A 24,488-nucleotide genomic window follows, 5' to 3' on the forward strand; every position below is an offset into this window, starting at 1 on the left:
GGCCAAGTGTTGTGTGTCTCCTGTGGACCAGACGTGGGCCACGTGGAAGGGACAGCCAGCATGTGGTCTTCTAGGATTCTGTCTAATAGGGCCAGCTAGTAGGACAGAGGGATTTCAGCAGCAAGAAGCTGGAGGGAACTGTTAGAATCCTGGAGGCTGTGGAAGGATCCACAAGAAAACACTGGGAATAAAGAAACTTCTGCCCATGTCAGGGAAACTGTAGAAGAGAGGATCTATCAGGAAGTTCCTAAGACCACCCCAGAGAAAAAGAGCCAGCATTAAACATGTGCTGGGCCCCTGGCGCACAAAGCCAGCTTGTAACGGTACCATTGGAAGGAAGATCTACTCTACCTCCTACCCCTCCTTCCTGTCCCTGTCCAGGAGGGCTTAAAAAGTGGCTAAAAGCCATATCCTTCCTTTTTGTATATCTCCATACCCATTTGCATTCAACCATATCCCTCCTTCAGCTCAGCTGGGGGAGGAGAGAAGACTTATCACTGGATCAAGTCTGAGGTTTTGATGAATCTCTTGGGTTGGACTTTCTAACAACTGAATTCAGAGCGTTTTTGATGGTGGACCTGCCTATATCCTAAAAGTGGGCAGAAAAGTATGGAACCTATCAAGTTCCTCTGGTGGTGGGAGAAAAATCTCTTCCGATGAATAAAGTTTAAAAGGGGTGGAGGGAAACACAAACCAAAGTTTTATTTTGATCATGCCACGTGCCACCTTGTTCCACCATTGCTCTGAAGGAGACCAACACCGTTATGTGAGAGCTGGTAACAAAGGACCTGATGTAGCTTGCGGGTCAGGGGATGGTTGGGTCTCCCTGAACTGTGGGGGCTCCAACATCATTCTCTCCTCTTCCTAACGGGCCCCAGAAACGCTCTCCTGGACCTGGCTCTTACACTCACTGTCTTGCACACATTCTGCCCTTTTTGTCCTGTAGAGTTGGCTGTGACTCAATAACAGACTATGGCCTTGCTCTGGCCTCACTCCTACCCTGAATAAGCCCCACTGACCATACGTGGCACTGGGGGCTGGCAGAGGAGCCTAAGGAGCTGGGTGCTACTCTCCCAAGCCCCCTCATCGGCTCCATCGTGCCAGTGTTTGGTGCCCCGCCCCTGCCCCACAGCTGCTGGCACTTGGGGCATGAGCATCTGCTCGCAACTTATAAAAGTCAGAGGAAATGTTGACTGGACCTCAGGCCTCCTGATGTCCAGGCCCAGCTCTTTCCACTAACCACATTTGTAGACTGTGTTAGGTGTTGTCCTGACACTTGGAAATGGAATTTATGCATAAGCATGAGACAAATACATCTGGGCATTTAACAGTGTCAGAGACGGGAGTCGGCGGACCCACCAAGCTGGGCTTCCCAAAGGATAAGCTTTCCCAGGGTGGAACTCTGTTGGGCAAGGCTGCTGGCCTCTGCACAAGGTAACGGAGTCGCCAGCAATGCACGACATCTTATGCAGAACGGGCTCCTTCGGAAGATGTCTGTTTAAACTTGTTGACAAAGTGTGCCATTTTGTTGGGCAGTTTCTGAATGTTCACGAAAAAAAAACGAAGGTTTGGGCTCTTTAAGAAAACAGCTTTGTTGAATGGCGTGGCCATTTTGTGTATGTGTGTGTGTATGAGTTAGGAGCATGAAGTAGACGTGGGACAGTTTCTCACGTCTCCATCTAGAAAGGCAGCTGGACATTTGGCAGAGTGTGAGATCCCAGCCTGCCCTGCCATGGGAAGCAGAGCTAAAGATAGTCTCTGCAGTGAGGGTCTGGGTTACAGACGAAGGTCGAAGCCCTTGCTCAAGCCATTTGTCCTTTGTGGGTTTCAGGCTGCTCCCGTGTCAAAGGCAGGCACCAGCTTGAAGGGTAAGCCTCTTAGAGCAATAGAATCAGTGATTAGAGGGTTATTTAATTTGTACTTTGTAGGTCGTTTTGTTTAACATCTATTTTTAACTATACGTTGTATTAGGTAGTTTGCAAAAACAAAATCAAACACAACAAATAAATGGATACATATGCTGTCTTCTTAAGAGTGCAATTACAGATATTTTGTGATTAGAAAGCCCAAGGGGCCAGGGTCTGTGCCCATTCTCAGATACGGCACCTACCAGTTAGAGCAGATAGGGCACTAGAAATGGGCATTGCCCTTCAGCAAAGTCTGGCATGGAGCCAGGTCCACCTCCCGGGGGGCTGCCTTGGCCTGCTCATATAAGGAGAACCTCACGGATCTTCTTTTCCACAAAGGAGTCAAAGGTGCTTTTTTCTTGTTCTACCTACACTCAACAAAAGTACCATGTCTAAGACATCTGCGATTCTCCTTCCGTTTGTCATTTCCCTGGTTTCCTCTTCCTCTACCTCCTTCTTCCTGTCTTCCTCCTCCCCTACCTCTTTCTTTGTGCTTTTCTTTTACCTCCTTGCGGCTTCTCCTCTCCTTCAATACAGAATTTATTGAACACCTACATGTGCATGGTATTAGAGATATAAAGGGGTAGAACCAGTTGCTGTGGGGTTGACTCTGATTCCTGGTGACCCCATGTGTGTCAGAGTAGAATCATGCTCCATCAGATTTTCAATGTTTGATTTTTTTGGAAGCAGATTGCCAGGCCTTTCTTCTGAGTTGCCTCTGGGTGGACTAGAACCTCCAACTTTCTGGTTAGCAGCCAAGCACATTAATCATCTGAACCACCCAGGGACTCTAAAGGGGTAGAAACACCTATTAAATGCTAAATGTGGGTGACAGAAAGCTGTGCTATGATGGTTCAGAGGCAGAAGCTTCTGTGTATCCTGGAAAGGACCAGGAAGCCTTCCTAGAGAAGAGAGGACTTGAGAGACAATGTGAGGAGGGGAGGGGCATGCAAATTGGGGCTGTGGGACGGCGTGAGCAGAGGTCTAGATGTGGGGACACATAAGGCACATCAGCTGGCACTACACCTCTGAGGGCAGTCTGCTTTGCTGGCTGGCTGTGGAGGGCGACGGTGGGGGAAAGTGAGCCACTTAGCCCAGCATTTCCCAAAGCGCCTTCCATGGAACACTAGTCCCAAGTGGCGCTCTGTGAAACCAGATCAGTAATTTACAAGTTTGGGAAAGGCTGCATCATATATCCCCTCCTTTGGGGATTCCCAATGCACATTGGCTTATTAAAGCTTCTTTGAAGTCCTGCAGAGAGCCTCCCTCCCCCAGTGGGGAAAAACCTGTTTAACATTGTTAAAGTGCTGCATTTTCCAAACTTACTCGACACCTATAAGCAGCTGTGGAATAAGCATTCTGCAGAACATACTTTGCGTGGGCAGGCAGTGGGGAGCTAGTGAAGGTTTCAGGGGGAGTGTAGTTCATTGCTGAGAAGGAAAAAGAATTCCTTCATGTCAGAGCGAGGCGGGTGGGGCGTGTACGCAGACATGTCAAGCCCCTGCTGCTGCAGCTGATACCCCTGCTTTCCTGCAAAGAGACTGGGTGTGTTGGTAGGTGAGGAAGGGCGAGTTCTCACTCCTTAGCATTGAGAGCGCTGGCTGCCATTGGGTGTTAATGAAGGCTCAATGCACAAGCCAAGAGAATGTTTTCACTGGCTGGAGAAGGACTGGGGTACACATATGCATGCATGCATAAAATTTGCTGACTGGCAACCCTGTTTGATCTGATGCCCTCCCTGCTTTTCTTTGTTTCGCCAAAGCCTGAGCATTCTGGAAAGAAAAACTTATGTCATACCTCCTTTTGTCATCTCTTTTGGGCTAACTTTGGCCTCCAGCTTGCCCCTCTCCCCATGATCTCTCTCTTCTTCTTACTGTCAGCAGCAAACAAATAACACTTTATGACACCCCATCTGTTTCTTCCACCACCTGTCACTTTGTTGTACTGTAGTAGCTTGCATGTTGCTGTGAGGCTGGAAGCTATAACCACTGGAATTTTAAATACCAGTAGGGTCACCCATGATGGACAAGTTTCAGCAGAACTTCCAGACTAAGACAAAGAAGAAAGGCCTGGTGATCTACTTCTGAAAATAGTCAATGAAAGCCCTATGGATCACAATGGAAATTGTCCAATACAGTGCTGGAAGAGGAGCCTCCTAGGTTGGAAGGCACTCCAGATACGCAGTGGCCACAGCAACGGACTCAAGCATACCAACGATTGAGAAGATGGTGTCGGACCGGGCAATGTTTTGTTCTATTGTGCATGAGATCGCCATGAGCTGGAGCCAATTTGATGGCAACTCACAACAACATCTGGTTCTTAAATAAAATTTCCCTGCCTATCCCCCACTTAGGAGTACCTGCCCACCGGGGCTAGCACTGTTGGTCCATTTGCTTGTGATTGGCATCTATGACAATGCATTCTTCTGCCTTTTTGGCCTCCAAGTGGTAGCAGGGTAAAGGAATGTGCAAAAGACTAATCTTCCTGCCAGCCCCAAAATGAGATAGAGAGAACAGAGTCATCTCACTTTTACTTTCCTGGCAGAGATTCTAGACTACAGCAAGGCCTCATTCTTCGTCATGGATGTGTTTCTAAAGGCCGACATGAGCAATGAAGAGGCTAACACCTAGGCAGGAGAGTGAACTAATGAAGAAAACAGGGTGATAATGAATGACAGTCAGCCGGGGTTTCATTCTGCTTTCTGGGCATTGTTGGGAGGCCACTACTGGGTGAGTGGGAATTAGATTTCTCAGGGCAGAGCATGTTGTGTAAGACACTGCAGGAGGCAGAGGGGACTGGAAGAGGGACGAGGCATCCATCAGCAAGTCTCCTTGGCTTTATCTCTAAAACACTGCTGAACCCATTCACATCCCCCCATTTCCACTACATCCATGTCAGTCCACCATCATTGCCTCTCACCCAGGACTGTTGCAACAACCTCCTAACTGATCCCCTTGCTTCCGCTCTGGCCTTCCGACAGTCTGTTCTTCTCACAGAAGCAAGGGTAGTCTTTGTATAATGCCAATTAGATCATTTTTCTTTGCTACTAACCTTTCCACTCTATGAAGCCTTCATATTAGACCCAGAGTAAACTCCAAATGCCTTTCTCCAGTGTAGTGGGTTGAATTGTGTCTCCCCCAAAAGATATGCCCACATACTAACCCCCGGTACCTGTGATCGTTGCCTTATTTGGAAACAGGGTCTTTGCAGCTGTAATTAAGGATCTCAAGATGAGATCGTCCTGAATTTAGGGAGGGCCTGAGCTCCAATGACCAAGGTCCTTATAAGAAACAGAAAAGGAGAAGACACAGAGACACGCAGAGGGAAACGCCATGTGAAGACAGAGGCAGAGATTGGAGAGCAGCCACAAGCCAAGGAACCAAAGACTGCCAGCAGCCACCAGAAGCTAGGAGAGAGGCATGGAAAGGACTGTCCCTCAGCGCCTCCAGAAGGAACCAACTCTGACAACACTATGATTTCAGACTTTTGGCTTCCAGAACTGTGATAGAACAAATTTCTGTTGTTTCAAGCCACCTAGTTTATGGTCATTTAGGAAACTAATACACCTGGTTTACAAGCCCTGCCTGACACGGTCCCTGCCTTCCTCTCCAACTTCATCACCGCCCGTCTACATCCCCCTCCACCTCACCTATGCTAGCCTCTTAGCTCCTTCCATACGCCAAGCATTTTGCAGCCTAGGAGGCTCTGCACTAGTTGTTCATCCCCTGATCTTGAGTGGTCAGTTAGTTCCTTCTTGACCTTCACCTCTTACCTTCAAGGTCACCGCCTTAGAAAGAGCTTTCTGACCAGCCAGGCTAGATATCCATTCTCCTTCTATCCCATCATCCTATTTCGACTCTTGGTATTGCACTTAACACTTGGATGTTATGAGTCCCACAGTGCCAACTCCACTAAAGGAGGAGGTCCTCCTTGCTCACCAGTGCTTAGCATAACAAATAATTACGTGCAGAATGCATAAATGTTAGTTCTTCCATTTACCAGCTGTGGGGCCTAAGCTCTTGAGCCCTGTTTGTTCATCTGTAGAATGGGAACAAGAACGCCTACATCAAAGGATTATCAGAGGAAATGTATCAGAAAATAATTGTAAGTTATAAGGCTGTTTGCAAATACTAGTTATCATTATTGCTCAAGTTTGTTTCCTTTTTGGGAAAATGGAGGTATTTCTAGCTTTCTAGGGATGTTTCAAAGATAAAATAAAATAGATAATCCAATAAATGTACCAATACTTACAACTAAAGGAGCCCTGGTGGCACAACAGTTAAGCGCTCAGCTGCTAACCAAAAGGTTGACAGTTTGAACCTACCCAGTGGCTCTGCAGGAGAAAGGCCTTGTGATCTGCTCCCATAAAGATTACAGCCTAGAAAAAATTCTATGAGGGCAGTTCTACTCTGTCACATGGGGTCGCTATGAGTTGGAATCTTCGTGATGGTTCCTAACAACAATTTAAAATGAAGTTTTAAATGCAATAAGCCTTTTCCTCCTATAGGGACGGGGCAGGGAAGAAGCAGTAGGGAGACCTCCTGAAATGCTAGTTTACTTAAAAATCCCTCAACTGCTGCTTTGGAGCATGCAAGACTTCTGAGCAGCAAGAAGTTTGGGATAGGAACTGGCCTAGAAAGGCAAAGTCAGAGCTGACCTAACAGAAAACCAGGAAGGGCAGAGACCCATAATTTCTGAAACTCTCATTGTGTCGACATCATATAAATGGTTGGATGACTCTGGGCCAGTAGGAAATCACATCTTCCTCTTTCTCACAAGTGTCTTCCAGTCTAGTCCTCTAGACCAGCACTGTCCGACAGAAACATAACGCAAGCCACATAGGTCATTTTGAATTTTCTAATAGCCAGAGTTTAAAAAGTAAAAAGAAGCATGTGAAATTAATTTTAATAATGTATTTCACCTAACTCAGTATATCCAGGTTGTTATCATTTCAACATATAATCAAACAAAAAATTAATGAAGAGATATGTCACATTCTTTTTTGTTTTTTGTGTGTACTTACATCTGTAAAAATCCAGAGCGTAGTTTACACTTAAGACACATCTCATTTCTGACTAGCCACATTTCAAGTGCTCAATAGCCACAGGTAGCTAGTGGCTGCCTTATAGGACAGTGTAATTCTAGACTTAACTTTTGAGGTATTCAGAATCTAAAAACGTCTTTTGCTATTTGTAGGGGCGAGAAGAGAAGGCCACCACTAATTTTTTAAAAAGTGACTCCATGTGGAACTCCACCAAATTGCTCTGTGTTAGTCTATACATGGAGGAAAGTTCTGGTTGACTCTTCCATTGCCCAGTGAAAAGCTGAAGACTTGTTTAAGACTTTAACATAAATTTCTGTTATGGAAACACTTTTATCCTCTGAATGTCCACAGACAGACATGTAAAACTGTATTTGAAACTGCATTCTATCTATCTGTCTGTCTGCCTGCCTGCCTATCCATCTGTCCGTCCATCCACCTGCCTAGCTGTCAATCATCCTGTTTTGGAATAGATAGGAATATGACTCATGTAATATCAAATCATGTCCCCTGCACACCCTTTACCTTCTAGGCTCTGGGGCCCCCCAGTCTTGGACCTGGTGTTTCTGGGGATGTTTATGAGAAGCTGGGTTTCCTCAGGGAGGGAAGCTTGTAATAATTTATAAAGCTAGAGAATTTCAATAATCAAATTGTTGCTGTTAAAAAAAAAAATCATACTTGGAATTAGATTAGAACTAAACATGTTATCAGCAGGAAGGCCTTGAGAGAGCAAGAAAGTTATTACAGGAGTAAAGTTATCCAAAAGTTTTTCTTCGGACACTCTGGGACATAAATCTACTATCAGCCTGGTCTCGGACTGTATGGACATGGAGCGGACAAGTCTTATAAAGGAAATCAAAGAAGCCTGGCTGTGGGGTACAATTTCAGAGTCAGAGTATTCACTCCAGTTTTGGAATCTACAGAAATCTGAAATCACAGCAACTTTGCTGGCTGACACTGGGGTTTTCAAATGGGCAGGTGTGGCCTGGTTAAATTTTTAGAAGCCTCAATGTTGCTTATGACTGGTAGGTGTGAGATGTGGACATGTGGGTTTTTGGCTGGATAACTAATTACTTTTAAGGTCTAGCTTTTGCCAGGAGATTCTATTTTGATCTGTTAACAAAAATATTTGCAACTTTAGGCCCAGCAGCAGAAGAGTTAGTGGCAGAACTAAGCTAGTGCAGTAATGGGGTGCAGTGGGGACCAGGGGTTGAGGAGTTCTCCTGGGCTCATTGCTGGTATGGGAGGTGCTTACTGTTTACAAGCTTACACAGGTGGCCTTAGTTATGCAGTTGCCTCGGGCATCTCTAGAGGGGCCTATAGACACGATGGGGCTTCCTCCCACCACTAAAGGGAAAAACCCTCACCTTCCCTTCCATTTCTCCCCACCACCATGCCGAAGAAACCCAACCTGGCTTGGTCAGAACTACTCTTCTTGCTAGAAAGGGAAAAAGGAGAACAATTCCGGTCTTGTACGGCAACAAGGGTGATTCCGCAGTGGGCTTTCCATGGGGCCACTTTTACTAGTCATACCACTAAGGGGAGGCTTTGTCTGCTGTTATGTCCAATTTTCCAGACTCTGACATTTAGAATTTCCCATTACAAATGCAGGCAGCAGAGTATTTGGAAGAGGTTACATAAGACTTATTCCCATTTAGTGCTTGTATTCAAGTCAGAACCACGGAGTCCTTGAAAACTACGCATGCCAGGAACTGAGCTAGGCCAACGGCTGGGTGTCAGCTGTGAGGGCCATGCCACTCAGCGGGGAAACCCATTCCATATGTTGGACAGAAGACAGAAATGGACAGACATTCTGGAGGCTAGAGGAGTGAGCACCCCGAAGTCAACTTTGTCATCACTGTGGATTCCGAACATGATTTTACTGTCGATTAGCCAAAAAGAAAAAAATAAAGGAAATATACTAATCATTAAACAAATGTCATGAAAATGAATTTATAAGGTGAGGCAATTAACTAACCTTGGAGAGTTGTTTTTATTAAACTTTCTATTTTTAAATTTTAAAAAGTCAGTTATTAATAAATGGCAATGATGAAAAGTATATATTGCAATTAAAGTTTAGTGTTTTAATAACCCTTAAACCCATTGCTGTCGAGTTGATTCTGATTCATTGGGATCCTATAGGACAGAGCAGAACTGCACCATAGGATTTCCAAGGCTGTAAATCTTTAAGGAAGTAGACTGGCACATCTTTCTCCTGTGGAGTGGCTGGTGGGTTTGAACCACATACCTTTCGATTAGCAGCTGAGCACTTAACCACTGCACCACCAGGGCTCCTCCAATAACCCTTAGTCAACCCTATCTTATCTGAAGGTGCCCCTAGAAGATCTTGTGTGCCCTCTATCTATTAAAGGCAGAGGGTTTATTGTGAAGTCCCTTTGCCCCCTATTAAAATGCAGTTGTTTTTGAAGGGATCATTATAAAAGTTTACAAACAGCTATGGCCACGTGGGGGTTGCAGAACGAGTCATAGTCCCTGGGGGTAAGGAACAGTTTGAGCCACATCCTCAGTGCTAGCAGGGAAAGTAAAAAAATATGAGCTAAGTACGTTTCCTTAAATTGCAAACCCTTATTTAGGGAGTGAAAAGTCAGCACTGACAAAATCAAAATGGCGCAATGATATGCTAAACTCTGTGACACTAGTTGTAAATAAAGAGGAAAGAGGGACGAGCCAATGAGCAGAGGCTGTGGGAAGGGCATGGAGGAAGTGAGATTCAGCTGAGTACTGAGGATGGGAAGGGATTTGGGTAGACAAAAGGGTAGAGAAAGCAGAGCCAAGAGGTGGGGTGTGGCCCCTCTCCCTCCCTCCCTCTCTACACTGTCATCCTGGCCTCCTCTTTCAGCTCCTCTAACATGTTAGGCACTCTCCCATCTGGGCTTTCATGTGGTTCCCTCCAAGCAGAAAGCCTTCTCCTCATTCAACAGTGGAGCTCATCCTTCAGGTCTCAGATAAATTGCCTCCTCCTTTTGGAAGTCTTCCCTGAACCCCTAGTCTGGGTTCAATCTTGCTCTATGCTCCCAAAGAATCCCCAACTCCCCACATCCCATATCACTCATCACACTGAGTTGTAATTTAATGATCTTTTCTTACTATTTCAATGTACACTCCACAAGGGCAGGGATCTTGCCTTGTTCATGCTAAATCTCCACTGCCTAGCTTGGTGCCTGCTGTAGAGTAGGTGCTCAAGACCTGTTTGTTGAATGAATGGGTGTACTCTGCCCAAACACGGTGTTGGTGGTAAAGAGGGAGATGGGGAGAGGAGGAATCAGGGACAGCAAAAGAACAAGAATCAAGGAGAGCAGGCGTGTATGGGAGGGTATCAGAAGTTACATCATCTTGGGCAAGGTATAAAAATGGAAAGGTGTTGAGAGGTAGGAGGGCAGAAAGGAGGGTGGCTGGGTGATAAGGACTAGCTCTGCCTTCCACAGCATGCTGGTTTGGATCTGGCCCTACCATCTCCTCGAGAGATCAAGCCTGATCACAATTCCCACCTTCTTCTCCTGGCCTGGGCTGAGGACTCAAGAAGAGCCAGGCAACGTAGGGCTAGTGGGTTCTAGTGTGGCCACTTTCACTATCTTTATCACCTTTAAAAGAGCAGAGACCTTCTCTAAGTCCCAGTTTCCTTATATGCAAAAGGAGGTAAAATAAGGGAGTAAGGGGGAGCGAATGAAATAATGCACTTCAGAGGGCATGGAGGTCTCTAGACCACCTCTCTGGACCTCACTTTCCTTTCTTCCAAAATGAAGAAAATCCCTAATCCATTAGGAGACTGAGGGTCAGGCTGAGGCAGGGGTGGCCATGGAGATGGCTCTTCCCTACACTGTGAATTCCAGAAGGCCTCAGGGAAGAGCCATGGTGGGAGCAGCTGGCTTGGAAATCTTCTAGGTCAGATTTTGCCATATATGATTGAACCCAACACTTTCAGGTCAGAGCAGAACTTCCTGCCAGCCCAGTGAAGATGTATCAATCACAGACTCATAGTATGTTCCTAGAGATGATCATTTCTGGTGCCCTTATGGCGAAATGGGCTCATGGAAGCCAAGTGGCCAGACATAAACATCATGTTTGAATAAAGTAGCAAACTTCCTAAAATGTTATGCAATTGGGTAAAATTTTGACCTCACAGTTAAGTCCTGCTTTCCTCAATCCTGGCTCTGTCTGGAAGAGAAAAATGAGGTCAGAGAGATTGAACAGGGGTGTTTTTATTACCCAGCCCTGTCTTGTTCAGCCTGTAGCAGTTACTTCTCCCCCATTTGCTCTTTGCAACTTGATACCAGGACTTGACCTTCTGTTGCTGCAGCTGTTTGGGAGATGAGGCAATCTGAAGTTGAAAGTTTTAAGAGAAGGTACAAAAATGATGATGATGATAATGTGGGTGAGAGTGTGCATGCATGGGGAAGAAGGGGGGTTCGATTGTGAGGGATTGGAAAAGAGAGAGAGACAGACAGACAGAGAGCAAGCAGAGCCCTTGACCACATCAAATGCCTTCACATTTATTTAGTCAACGAGACCTCCTACTGTGGGGGAAGGAAGGGGGTGAAAAAAAAAATCTGAAGATGGTATATTTTGCAGTATCAACTTTGGGCTTGACTTCTCTGAAAAAGCTGACTTTGACGTTGGGAGACAGTTTGGTTTTTGCTGTGGACAGAGCATGTCCTGATTTTTCTCCTTTAATTTTTTTTACTCTCTGGAAAAGTTTTTTTTTTTTTTAAATTGTGGTAACTACATAGGTAACAGAACATTTGCCACTGTTCGTTAGATATGTTCATAGTATTGTTCAATCACCACCATTCCCATATGTTTCCCAAAGCTCAGCGTCCCCTTTTCATTTATTTACTTTTAATTTCACAGAAGTCAAGAATTCTAAGTACTCATGTCTCTCTCCGATGAGACAGTGAAGGAAAGATTTCCAAGGATGAGAACTGAATGAATACTACCGAGAATTCAAACATCCAGGGAAGGTGCTGTGCCAAAATAAATCACACCCTCTAGGAACATTTCCTATAACTTTTTTTTTTTTTTCCTTAAATGATCCACTTCTTACAAAAGTTTACAGAAAGTCAGGAGTCAGAGGCCAGCAAATTGGGCTTTCTCTCCAGCTCTGTTAGGGTGCCTGGTGCCTGACAACCGACAGAAATCTTGAAGACCTCAGTTGACTCAATATTAAAAGTCAATATAAACTTCGTCTATTGTGCAAAGGAAGCTGGAACTTCACATAGGACTTCAATTTGTAGACAACTTGGTTCTTTCAGTCACCGATGATGTCAGCATAAGAGAATCATTCTGAGATAAAGGTTTTCATATATGTTGAGCTGTAATGAAAATTTTCTGAAATCAACTGCAGATTTCAGGGGGTCAGAGGGAGAGAAAAGGACTTGCATCTATTTGAATTACTTCCACTGGTCATTTTACAGTAAAACCTGTGAAAGCCAGAACCTGTGTAAGACAGAAACCTGTCAGAGAAGGACAACTCAAATATTTTCCACTAAAACAAGTGCTTGAAAAGTGGTAAGACTACACCCTGTCAAAGGCGGCTCTCACGGGTTTCACTGTATTTAATCCTGACAACAACGATTATTAGACCATGAGGAAAGTGAAGCTTAGTGAGGCTGGGGAACTTAACTAAGGCCACAAGGATTTGAACTCCGGTATGCCGATGCTGAAACTATTGCTCTCTTTCACCACTCCACGCTGCAACTAGTTTCAGAAAGTGCCACCTTCATCTGTGTCACCCCTCTGGTCTCGGTTTATTATGTCACTTCCTCTGGGAAGCCATTTTGACTCCCACACTGGTGAGATGCCCTTCCTGGGTGTACCTCCATGCCTCAGGTACCCAACTCTACCATAGAGCCTTTCACACAAGACGGCGGGTGGGGACTCCCAAGGGTAGGAGCAGGGCTTATTCATGAACAGTGCTTGGCTCATGGAAGGTGCTCAACAAGTATCTATTGACTGCACAGAGGAGTCAAGGGATCCCTAATGTGGGCTTTCAAGTGTGACTGTCCTGGATTCAAGCCCCAGCTCTGCCCCTTTCCAGCTGTGTGTCCTTGGGAAAGTTCCTAACCCTCCCTGAATGTCAGTTTCTGTTTTGTAAAATGGAGATCATAGATACCCCACAACAAAGTTGTTATAAATGGGCTTATGCTTTTGCAACCATTTGCAGTTAGTACAATGCTCGACCAACTCTTTTCTTCCAAACCCTGTACTGAACCCCAGGAAGCCACAATGGGGTGCTAATCTAATTGGGATCCCTAGTGTCTGGCCCAGTGACTGATCCTTAGTGGGAGCTCAGTAGATGTTTGATGAAAGAATGTTTGAAGCAAGGCAGCCATGGCAGGCCTTAGAAGCTGGCAGTGAAGGAAAAAAAAGAAAAAGGAAAGGAGGAAGCTAAAAGAGGGAATGCAGGAATGTGAAGGAGGGAGAAGAGAGGGAGAGAGGTCTGTGTTTTCCGAGGTCTGCTATGGGACAGGAGGCTGTCTGCTCCCAAAGGACTGGGCTGAGGACCCTTCCCTTATGTCATGCTTTCTCCTCTCTGAGGTAAGCTAGCCTCCATGACAGTAGGGAGACACAGTGACTGGCCTTGCTCCTTTATTGGAAACAGCTGCGCTGCACCGCAGCCCTGGGGCCGGAGCTCCGGGAGAGGATTGCACAACCTCTGGGCACAGCACTTTGGAGGAGTTCCAATGTTGTTTATGTGCATTTATGTGTGTGCTTCCCCGGGTCTCCTCTGATGGTAAGGAGGCCCAGCCGTGCAAAACAGGCTCTGCCTGTGCCTCACTATTTCATTTTTGCTGATAGTAATGGAATGTACCAGCTTCCCGATGGCAGATCAGAGAGAAACCAAGGCGAGGAAAACCAAGAGGACACCCAAGCCCAGTGTGTTCCTCCAGGAGCGTGTGGAGAGGGGGTTCGACTTGGGGTAAAAAATGACTGGGGAGGGCTGAGGCTGGCTGATGTACTGAGTCTCATCCAGAAAAGACGTGAGGTGGAGTTGTCATTTCTCTTTTTCCATCCTCTTTATCCAAGTAGTTACAGTAATATGGCAGCCAGAATCTAGGTTAACCATCTGCCTGGTCAGAGAGGGACTGTTGAAAGCATGTGAAGATTGTAATCGTCCATTTCCCTTGTGCCTATGAGAACTTTAGGGTTTTCTGAAGAAGTGTAGAGTGCTGCCTTCCAGTTGTTCTGAGAAACAAAGAGAAGATGCTGTTCTGGACGAAACATACGGGGTTGAACCAGATCCTTGGTTCTCAACCCTGGCTGTACATTAGGCCCAACTGGGGAGCTTTTATAATCCCAGTGTCCAGACCTCACAGGGCCCTGGGTGGAGCAAATGGTTCGTGCTCAACTACTAACCTAAAGGTTGGAGGTTCGAACTCACCTAGTGGCTCCACAGAAGAAAGGCCTGGCAATTTGCTTCCATAAAGATTACAGCCAAGAAAACCCTACAGAGCAGTTCTACTCTGTAACACATGAGGTTGCCATGAGTTGGAATCGACTCGACAGCAACAGGATTTGGCTTGGTCCAGACCTCATCCCAGGCCAGTTCAATCAGAATCTTTTGGGTGGGACCAGGCATCAGTGCTTTAAGCTCGCCAGGTGGTGATAACATAAAACCAGGTTGAAAATCACTGGATTAGATGAACTCTGATCTCCAAATTTCCCTTACATTTCTGCGTTTGAAGTTAGTACTCAATGAATAGCATTGTCTGCAGCTGAAGGGGTTTCTCTGCAATTGATTGGGGCTTCATATTTAGACTTAAGCTAGGCTAATTATTCCCCAATTGGGTCAATAGGTGTTCTATGGAGAAAACTGGAAAGTAGCGGCTTGGTGTTCAAATAAGCATGGGGAATGTTGACTTAGAATCCCAAACTCCCAGGGTCAGAGGGACCTTGAAGGTCATCTTGTTCAATTTTTCTTACTGGTTATCATTGTGGTCTCTGGACCAGCAGCATTAGCATCACTTGGGAGCTTGCTAGAGATGCTAATTTCCAGGCCACACTCTGGTGGTAGGGCCCAGCCACCTGTGTATTAACAAGCCCTTCAGGTGATTCTGATGCTCAAGTTTGAGAAATGCTGATCTAATATAGGAATTCTCTCCTCTACCATGTTCTTATCCCTGTTTGTTACCAGAGAACTCATTAGTCTCTGGGGCAGACCATCCTGTTATTGAAATTCTCTTCCTTCAGTTCCTCAAGATGAAATCTATTTCATAGTAACTTCTATTTTGTGGCTCTAGTTCTGTCCTATGGGATAACCCAGAGTAAATCCAAATCACCATCCACACTTCAAAGAATTTAAGATAGTGTTCGAGGAGTTCCGGTTTAATATTACATATGGCTGAGAGTTCCTCAGGCAGCCTTTCCCCCGTTCACACTAAAATACCCAGGAAAATACGGAAAAGGGGAAAACTCACATTGTCACCAAAAACTAAGACTGAGGAGTAGTAGTAAAAGGAAACTTAGGTGAATATTTGTCTTGAGTAGGGAAGACTTCTGAGTCTGACACAAAGGCAGATATTATAAAAATTTCTAGATTTGCCTATATATTTATAGATTTATAAAATACAACTCCAATATGCTTTAAAGAGTTAAAAGGTAAACGACGAAGTAGGAAAAACTTTGAAGATACGTATAGACAGATAGATAGAGACGTATGTTAGACTTTAAGTTTCATGAGGTAAGCACTGTATACTTAATGCCTAGCGTTGGCTCTGACACAGAGAAGGCCCTCAAAACATTTGATTAATGTATGAATAAAGATGAGTTAAGAAAATGACCATATAAAAATCAATACTAAAATATTCAATAGAAAAATGGGCCAACGATGTGTACAAGCAATTGACAAAAGAGAAAATAAACATTTAAAATATTGTTCAACTTCACTAACAATAAGAAATCAAATTAAATTGGCACCTGTCATGTATTGGATTCTGTCCCCCAAAAATATGTGTCAACTTTGCTAGGCCATAATTCCCAGTCTTGTGTGATTGTCCATCATTTTGTCATCTGTTGTGATTTTCCTATGTGTTGTAAATCCCACCTCTATGATGTAAATGAGGCAGGATTAGAGGCAGTTATGTTAATGAGGCAGGAGTCCATCTACAAGATGGGGTTGTGTCTTAAGTCAACCTCTTTTGAGATATAAAAGAGAGAAGTGAGTAGAGAGACGGGGGATCTCCTACCACCAAGGAAGTAGCACCAGGAGCAGAGTGTGTCTTTTGGACTTGGGGTCTCTGCGTTGATCCTAGACCAGGGGCAGATTGATGACAAGCACCTTCCCCCAGAGCTGATAGAGACAGAAAGCCTTCCCCTAGAGCTGGCATCCTGAATTTGGACTTCTAGTCTCCTAGACTGTGGGAGAATACATTTCTCTTTGTTAAAGCCATCTACTTGTGCTATTTCTGTTATAGCAGCGCTAGACAACTAAGACAGTACCAATCAAATAGCTAAGTTTAATAATGCTGATGAGCTATCTGGGAGCTAGGCTTTTTATAGATGCTGACATGAGAGTTAAGAGTTAATCCCTACAATCTTTCAGGAGGGCAATTTGGCAACATGTATCAACACTTTAAAATTTTGCATGACATTTAATCCAGTAGACCACTAGCCACTGATCCTAAGAAATACTCATGAATATGTGGAAAGATTTTGGCAACAAGGATATTGATTGCAGCTTTGTTTGTAATAATAAAACCCATTGCTTGTCGATTCTGACTCATAGCAACCCTACAGGACATAGCAGAACTGCCCCATAGGGTTTCCAAGGAGCGGCTGGGGGATTGAACTGCTGACCTTTTGGTTAGCAGCCAAATGCTTAACCACGGCACCACCAGGGCTCCTTTGTAATAATAAACACTTGGAAATAAGTATCCAAAAAGAAAAGACAGGCAGAAATATGGGGAAGATATACAAAGATATACAATGGAATATGACACAGCCATTAAAATGATATTGTACAAGGACATGTAGTGACATGGAAGAATTTTCCTTGCATATGGTTAAGTGACAAAAAATAGGTTACAAAATAGAAATGCACAATGTGACGGCCAAGAAATGACCAAATCAAAAAGCTATTACCACCCGTCTGTGTCTTTCTTCTCAGATTGAACATTCTTTGTTCCTTCAACCATTTGTCTTAAAAGCTGAGCAAATTTTCTGAACCCAAAGAGTTCAGAAGCCTTGGGGACCATCCTGAAACATACTTATGTGACATGGGTTCTACTTCCCATACTGTCTTGCTTAGTCTTGTTAAATGTGCTCTGGTTTAGCCGTGCTCCCTTTAAAGCATGGGTCTGGCCTGCAACTTTTTGTTTCCAGAGACACCATGGGGACAATGAACAACATTGCCAAGGTGATGCATGTTCACTAGGTAGACAGAATGGGAAAGGCATTCCAAGCAGAGAAAACAGAGCATGCAAAGGCACAGAGAGGAGAAACGTTCTGGCATGTTCTGGGAACGGAGAGCAAGTCCATGTGGCTGGAGCCTATCTGGAGTGATGAGGGGACCTGGAGTGAGCAGCCCATAAAGTGGAAAGGTAAACCAAAACCAAACCTGTTGCCCTCAAGTAGATTCTGACTCATAGCGACCCTATAGGACAGAGTAGAACTGTCCCATGGGATTTCCAAGGCTGTAATCTTTAGGGAAGCAGACTACCACATCTTTCTCTCTTGGAGGGGGAGCTGGCTAGCAGCCGAGTGCTTTAACCACTGTGCCACCAGGGCTCCTTAGTGGAAAAGCAGGCCTTTGTAAATCAATCTTTTTTCTACTCTTTGCGAAGCTGAGGCTGATGAACGGCGTGCTGAGATCTGTTTTAGAAAGAGGCCTGCAGGAGTTGTATCCTGGAAGTAGGGGGAAGTTTAAGCAAAGAATATATGCTTGGAGAACTTTTTAAACTTTAGGATCAGATGTGTTGCTCCTGTGCTATTTAAATGGCTTCTTCTGGAACCTTCTCTATTAATGGCATAAAAGAGGATTTGTTGGTGACTCCAAAGAACAATGGGACCACGAACCCAATCCATGCAAAAAGAAGGCTGTCGTGTCTCCTGCTGTTGTCCCATTCATGTTTTCCTGACCTTGGGCTTGGACAGCTCTGAGGAGGAGGGCACCAGTCCCAGGGAAGGGCGGTGGCTCTGGGCACAGCCTCCCCCCGCCTGCTGCTCTGCGGCGGAGGCCCTCAGCCCTTTCAGCAGCCTCTTAGACACCGTTAGTGGGACTGGTGTCTTTGTGTCTGAAGGGCTGAGGTGGGTCCACTGAGGGGAGGCTGCAGCCGACAGGATCTGAGCAGGAAGAATTTCGAGGTTTCTCTGAGGTCAACATGTGTTTGAAGTAATTCAGAATGTAACCAAAAACGTAATTAGGTAATATTTGTTTTTGTTTTCGTTTTAAAGGAAAAAATTCAAAACCTGTGACTCTTGTTCACAAGCACATGCCTGGATGCAGTCATTTTGAGCTTATGGAAAATGTGGTCAGCCCCATAAATCAGGACTAAGGAATCCTCAGAGTCATCACTGTGCCAGCAACACGGGTCTGTAGTAAGTCTCCTAAGGTTATGCAAAAAAACAGAATCAACATGTAGACAAAGCTACAACGTGGTCCCACTTGCCTCAGAAATTCTGTCCTGAGTAGCCATAAAGCAGCCTTGAACCCCATTTCCACCTAATCTGTGACATTTCTTGTATAGTTTCTTGCGTCCACCAGGATGTCCGTGGCTGTCACCATGACCACAAGGACACAGTTCTCTGCATCCATCTCTCCCAGGAATTTTAAAAGTTTAGATTTCTGTAAAGGAATGTCCATTTAAAAATAGGCTAGACAATCATAATTCATAAGAGCACTGAGAGTATGTTCCAATGTATCCTAATTCTTAAACATCTTGTAGAAAAACCAAACAGTTGCTGTCAAGTTGATTCCGACTCTTGACTCCACGCGTGTCAGAGTCGAACTGTGCTCCACAGGGTTTTCAATGGCTGATTTTTCAGAAGTAGGTTGCCAGGCCTTTCTTCTGCGGCACCTCTGGGTGGACTTGAACTTCCAACTCTTCAGCTGGCAGCCAGTTGTATTAACTATTTGTACTACCCAGGGACTAGACCTCCTGAACCTGAAAACTACTATTTTGTGAGACCGAAGAATGTAAGTTTAAGGAGGCATTGTGCTTCTCAAAAACACAAGGAATATCTTCAAGATATCAGTATAAACTTTCATTCAGAATTCATAAATAAGAGATTCAATTTAGGTATTATTTGTTAGAGGAAAATCCATCAGTTTTCATTCCATTGTTCTTGGATTAATACAATCGGCCTCTTCCCTGACCCCAAACAGTGTTGGTTCTTACATCTTGTAAGTTGTAGAATTTCTTTCTATTCTTCCTCTTTCCAACACCCCTCCCTCTTCTCAGGTTGACCCAGTTTATGAACTTGTTTCTGCCAAATTAGTCAGCGGGGAATGGAATGTTAACATATTTTAATAGAGATGTTTTTCAATTGCTCTGAAAAAAAGGGAGGTGGGGCTCGTACACTATACCAGCATATTCTGTCACAAAAAATAGTACTGCCGAACCTTAGTTTGGGTACCTTATGTTTTTATCACTCTGTTAGATGAGTCTCATTCATGTTGATAGAATTTCTTTCCTTTTCTCACAGAAACCAGGCGTGTAACTTATAGGGCCAAACACTACCTCGAGTTCCAACTTGATGGCCGACCCTCATTTCTGTTAACTGAAGAGTTCTTACTTTAAAATTTGCTAAAAAATTGTGTGCTGGTTGTGAGGAGTGTGCCTCTTAGCTCAAGTAGATACAAGAGACTAGACTGGCAGCTTCTGTCTGGAGGTGAGATGGGAAGGCAGAGAGGGTTAGGAGCTGGTTAAATGGACATGGGGAATCAGGGGTGGAAAGGAGGAATGTGTTGTCACAGTATGGGGACAGCAATTAGAGTCACATAACAGTGTATGTATAAATTTTTGTATGGGAAAAAATAAAAAAAATAAAACACAAATGTGTGCTGGATGCCTCTCATAGAGAAAGACATACATGTCATATGCCATGAGGGCCCCGTTGACTCATCATTCACAAGCCCTGGTTTCTTGCCATACTTGCCTGTTGTCTCTGCCACAGCTTGGAGCAGGAACAGCTAATTGGGCAGCAACTTGCAGGACTATAAAACTTTAGACCAAAGTCCCCTCAGCCACAAACCACCCATTGAAGAGGGAATGGGGTGGCAAGGACCTGCCTACCAGCCTCCACTCTAGTGTTTCATTAGCTGCACCGTGTTGAAGCCAGCGTGGGCAGGATACAGATGTGGGTATATCCAGTACACATTAATTGCAATATGGTTTGAATTTTTGCATCAGCTGCCCACAGACAGTAAAAACAAAACAAAACAAAACAAAAAAAAACAACTAAGTATATAATCATAATAATATTTGTCATCGGTGGAGAGTTACTGTGTGTTGAATACTGCTATGCAGTAGTTATTAGCATCTGCTTTAAATGGAGGAGGTTGAGAGGGCTTTGATGATGTGCCTGAAGTCTTCCAGCCAGGAAGGAAGTGGTGGTGCGGGGTGAGATTCAAACCTAAGCCTGCCTGATTTGAAAGGAGTTCAAATGAGACCCCTTTAATCTGCTTTGGGTCAGTGTGCCTGATTCTCAGAGAAGCAGATGGAAGATGCATGTTACTGATAGTTGAGGGAGAATTTGGTCCCAAGCTTCGCTCTTGTGCAAAAAAAGGAAGAGGTTAGCTCTTATAATAAGAAAGAGCAGTGGGTTTGATTTCGGTGGAACTGAGGTTGTTCTCACCATTGTTACTTACTATCTGAACCAGAACAAATTATTCAACTTCTCTTGTCCTCTGTTTCCTCATCTACAAAATGAAGGCATGGGCTACATGGTTTCCAAGGCCTCTGTTGGTTCCATCTTCTCTAACCCCTCTAAGCTTGAAGACGCTCTAAACTTGGCCCTGCCAGATTCAGGGTGGATGCTCCATAGGCAGAAGATCTCCCTATGGTGCTGGGCCAGTTGAGCCCAACACCTGCTGGAAGGTGGTGGGAGTTTTCTACGGTCCCTTTTTCCCTCGTCCCACCCTTATGGGGCTAGCGTTCTGCTTCTCATCACTGGCCACTGTAGTGAGGACCAGCCAATCTCCCTCCTGAGACTGCCCTAAGTTAAGAGTCAGCCTCACTTTATCTACTCACTTTACCTATGAATGAAGAAGCTTAAGTCCTAGGAAGTTAAACCCGAGGTATTTCTGTCAAAAATCCTTTGTGGAAAAGTAAATCACAACTCAAAGCTCTTGTAAAAGACAGAATTTTGAAAAATATTACCTGATCTTTCACAACATGAAATAATATGTGAATTTGTGTATTTGGAATTATTCTAGCTCTGCTGAACAAAGACAAAGGAAGAGAGAAAAAGAATGTGTGTGTGTGTGTATGTGTATATGTGCGCACACGTGACACCATTCACGAGTCCTACCGTGTCTCCTGGCTGTGGACGCATCACAGACACACGATCATATCCTTTCCTTAGGAGGACCCACAAGGCATCGAGTTTTCCCTGAAATAAAACAAATGCACCAGGATTACATATGAAACCAGGCCAGTGGCCAGCACAGGCATGTAGAATCTTCTCCAGTCATTGTTCAACACCATACCAGCAATGTGGTATGACGGGGGAGTCACCCTCTGTTCCCCAAGTTCATAATGTGGGCTTCATGAATGTAGCAGGAGAGAAGAGACACACAGCAAAGAACCCTTGATGTTTATGAAGAATATGCCCTGAGAGCCAGTACAGCCCCAAATCTGGAAACATGGTGAAGCTCATTCATTCAGGGTCTCGGCTTTTTCCCTTATCACGTCTGGACATAGTCTCACACCACAAGTTAATCTTTTTAATTTTCACTAAAGATTTTTCTTCCACTTGGTGACCAGAATTCATAAATGACAACAATGGTGACAACTTCAGGAAAGTAACTAAGGTGAAGAGAAAGACCAACTAAAGGCTTCTGGGATGTAGATTCCTGGCCATCTGTGAGGCTCATTCACTGGCCACAGGTTGGTCAGGAAGCACAGCCTCTCCATACACATTTTGTGCCTCAACAAAGTGACAATTACCTAAATCACAGACCTTTGGGATGGCAGACAGTTGATTGAAACAGTAAAGAGTGAATCTCTGAGTGTCAAGGATTTCACGGTATGTGATAACAAAAATACCCAAACCAGTTGTTGTTGAGTTGATTCTGACTCATGGCAACTCCGTGAGTTTCACAGTAGAACTGTGCTCCATAGGGTTGTCAGTAGCTGATTCTTCAAAAGTAGATTGCCAGGTCTTTCTTCCAAGGTGCCTCTGGTGGATCTGAACCGCCAACCTTTCAGTTAGCAGCTGCACTCTTAACCATTTACACCACCCAGGGACTGCAGAATGTGATAAAGGCTGTCTAATGCCTCTGGCCATTCTAGCTCCCAAGATATGTTGAATGGAGGCTGGTTTCTTCTACTGCAGAAAATTTTACTAAAGGAAAAATGACATCTATTTAGCTTGTCGCTTAGTATTAACTATGGGAGGCGACTCTGTCAGTAGGCAGGAGTCACCTTTACTTTGCCTTATTTTTCTTCACAGACTTGTGGTTGGCCTCTAGGGGCAGATTAACTAGTAAGCAAGGCACACACAGGCTTACGGTAAAGCAAGGCATACATGGGCTTACTTGTGGTTACTTAGGACCCCTAATCTTTAGGGAATGATTTCACACGAGTTCTTTGTTGTGGTGAAAAACAGGTAAAATTGTGCACTACAGGTTAGTAAGTAAGCATGAGTGAACTCATGTGTACCTTGCTTATTGGGTAATCCATCCCTGATATTGGTCCCCCTGATGCCCACGTCCTAATCCTGAGAACCTGGGAATATATTACCTCGCATGGCAAAAGGGACTTGGGATTAAGTTAAAGATCTTGTGATGGGAAGCTTATCCTGGATTATCCAGGTGGGCCCTAAATGTAATCAAATCACTAGGGTCCTTATAAAGGGAAGCGGTAGGCTCAGGGTCAGAGGAGATGTGACAAGAGTATCAGAGTGACAGTGATTCAATGTGAAAAGGACCCAACCCACTGTTGCTGGCTTTGGAGATAGAATGAGACCACAAGTCAAGAAATGCAGGCAGCCTCTAGAATCTGGAAAAAGGCCAGGGAAAGCATTCTGTCCTAGAGTCTCCACATAGAATGCAGTGGGCTGACACCTTGAATTTAAACCAGTGAGCCCCATTTTGGGCTTCTTACCTTCAGAACTGTAAGATAATAAATCTGTGTTGTTTTAACTCACTAGGTTGGTGGTCATTTGTTACAGCAGCAATGGGAAATGAATACAGCCCTTATCATTCCCTGATATTTTCTATGTTTATTTGCTTATCGTCTGTCTCCACCACTGGAATGCTAGCTCCATGAAAGCAGAGGTGTCCTTGGTTTCGTTCACTGCTGTATGCCAAGACCTCAGGGCAGCATTTGGTGTTGAACAAACATTCTTTGGATGAATGAATATATCTGGTGCTACTGTGTGCTGGGCCAGTGCTTTTACACGTGTTATCTCATCCTTCCAACAGTCCCAAAGGTTATGGACAGGAAATAGAGTCAGAGAGGTCAAGTAATTTTCCAAAGTCACACAGCTTATAAATTGGATATGTGTGATAGGAACTCGTGTCTGCCTAATTCCAAAGTTCATACACTTCCTATTACACAGATTCTTCCTCTGCAGAGCTCTCGGCTGGAGAGCTTTAATTCAGATCCTTTAGAACAGGGTTTCTAAGCTCTGTGTTGCAATGCTTGAAACCATTATGAAATTAACTTAGTGTGTTAGGACCAGAAATTTTAAGAAATGAAATAGATAAAAAAAAGAAAATATTGCATTTAATTACACAATAAGGATAAACATTATTTTGTGAAAAATCTGTTTCAGTTAAATGTGTGTGTTTGTAAGAGACAGACAGAGAGACAGAGAGATAAGGAAGGAGGGATTGAAAGAGAGAGCAGACTAGAGTTCTTGTGGGCTAAACTTTGTCTTGCTAAGTGTACCGTTTCTTCTCATCCCTTTGGCAAGGAATTTACAAAAGCCTCTAAGAATATTTTGAAATGACTTGAGAATGCTGGATAGAATGGGTGATGTGTTCAGCACAGTTTTCTGCATTAAGCCATTTAGATCATCAGTTAAATGTTTTCCTTTAAGGTTCTTTTGGATAAGCACTTATATTTCAGGATATGTTGTTGTTGTTAGGTGCCGTCGAGTTGGTTCCGACTCATAGCGACCCTCTGTACAACAGAACGAAACACTGCCCAGTCCCGTGCCATCCACACGATCTTTGCCACGTTTGAGACCACTGTTGCAGCCACTGTGTCAATCCATCTTGTTGAGGGTCTTCTTCTCTTTTGCTGACCCTCTAACTTTACCAAGCATGATGTCCTTCTTCAGGGACTGGTCCCTCCTGATAACATGTCCAAAGTATGTGAGACAAAGTCTTGCCATCCTAGCTTCTAAGAAGCATT

The 24,488-nt window shown here is 44.4% G+C and overlaps 1 protein-coding gene across 1 annotated transcript in view; it reads right to left on the reverse strand.

The window, feature by feature from the left end:
* The window catches only part of ANTXR1 (ANTXR cell adhesion molecule 1), a 268,269-nt gene that overhangs the window by 38,183 nt on the left and 205,598 nt on the right, over nt 1-24,488 (reverse strand). Inside the window, exon 17 of the mRNA XM_004369248.1 lies at nt 21,436-21,516. Within this exon, the coding sequence (XP_004369305.1) occupies nt 21,436-21,516 (81 nt within the window). The remainder of the gene's footprint in view (nt 1-21,435; nt 21,517-24,488) is intronic.

Source organism: Trichechus manatus, unplaced genomic scaffold, assembly GCF_000243295.1.
Source record: "Trichechus manatus latirostris isolate Lorelei unplaced genomic scaffold, TriManLat1.0 scaffold00004, whole genome shotgun sequence".
Classification (NCBI taxonomy): domain Eukaryota; kingdom Metazoa; phylum Chordata; class Mammalia; order Sirenia; family Trichechidae; genus Trichechus; species Trichechus manatus.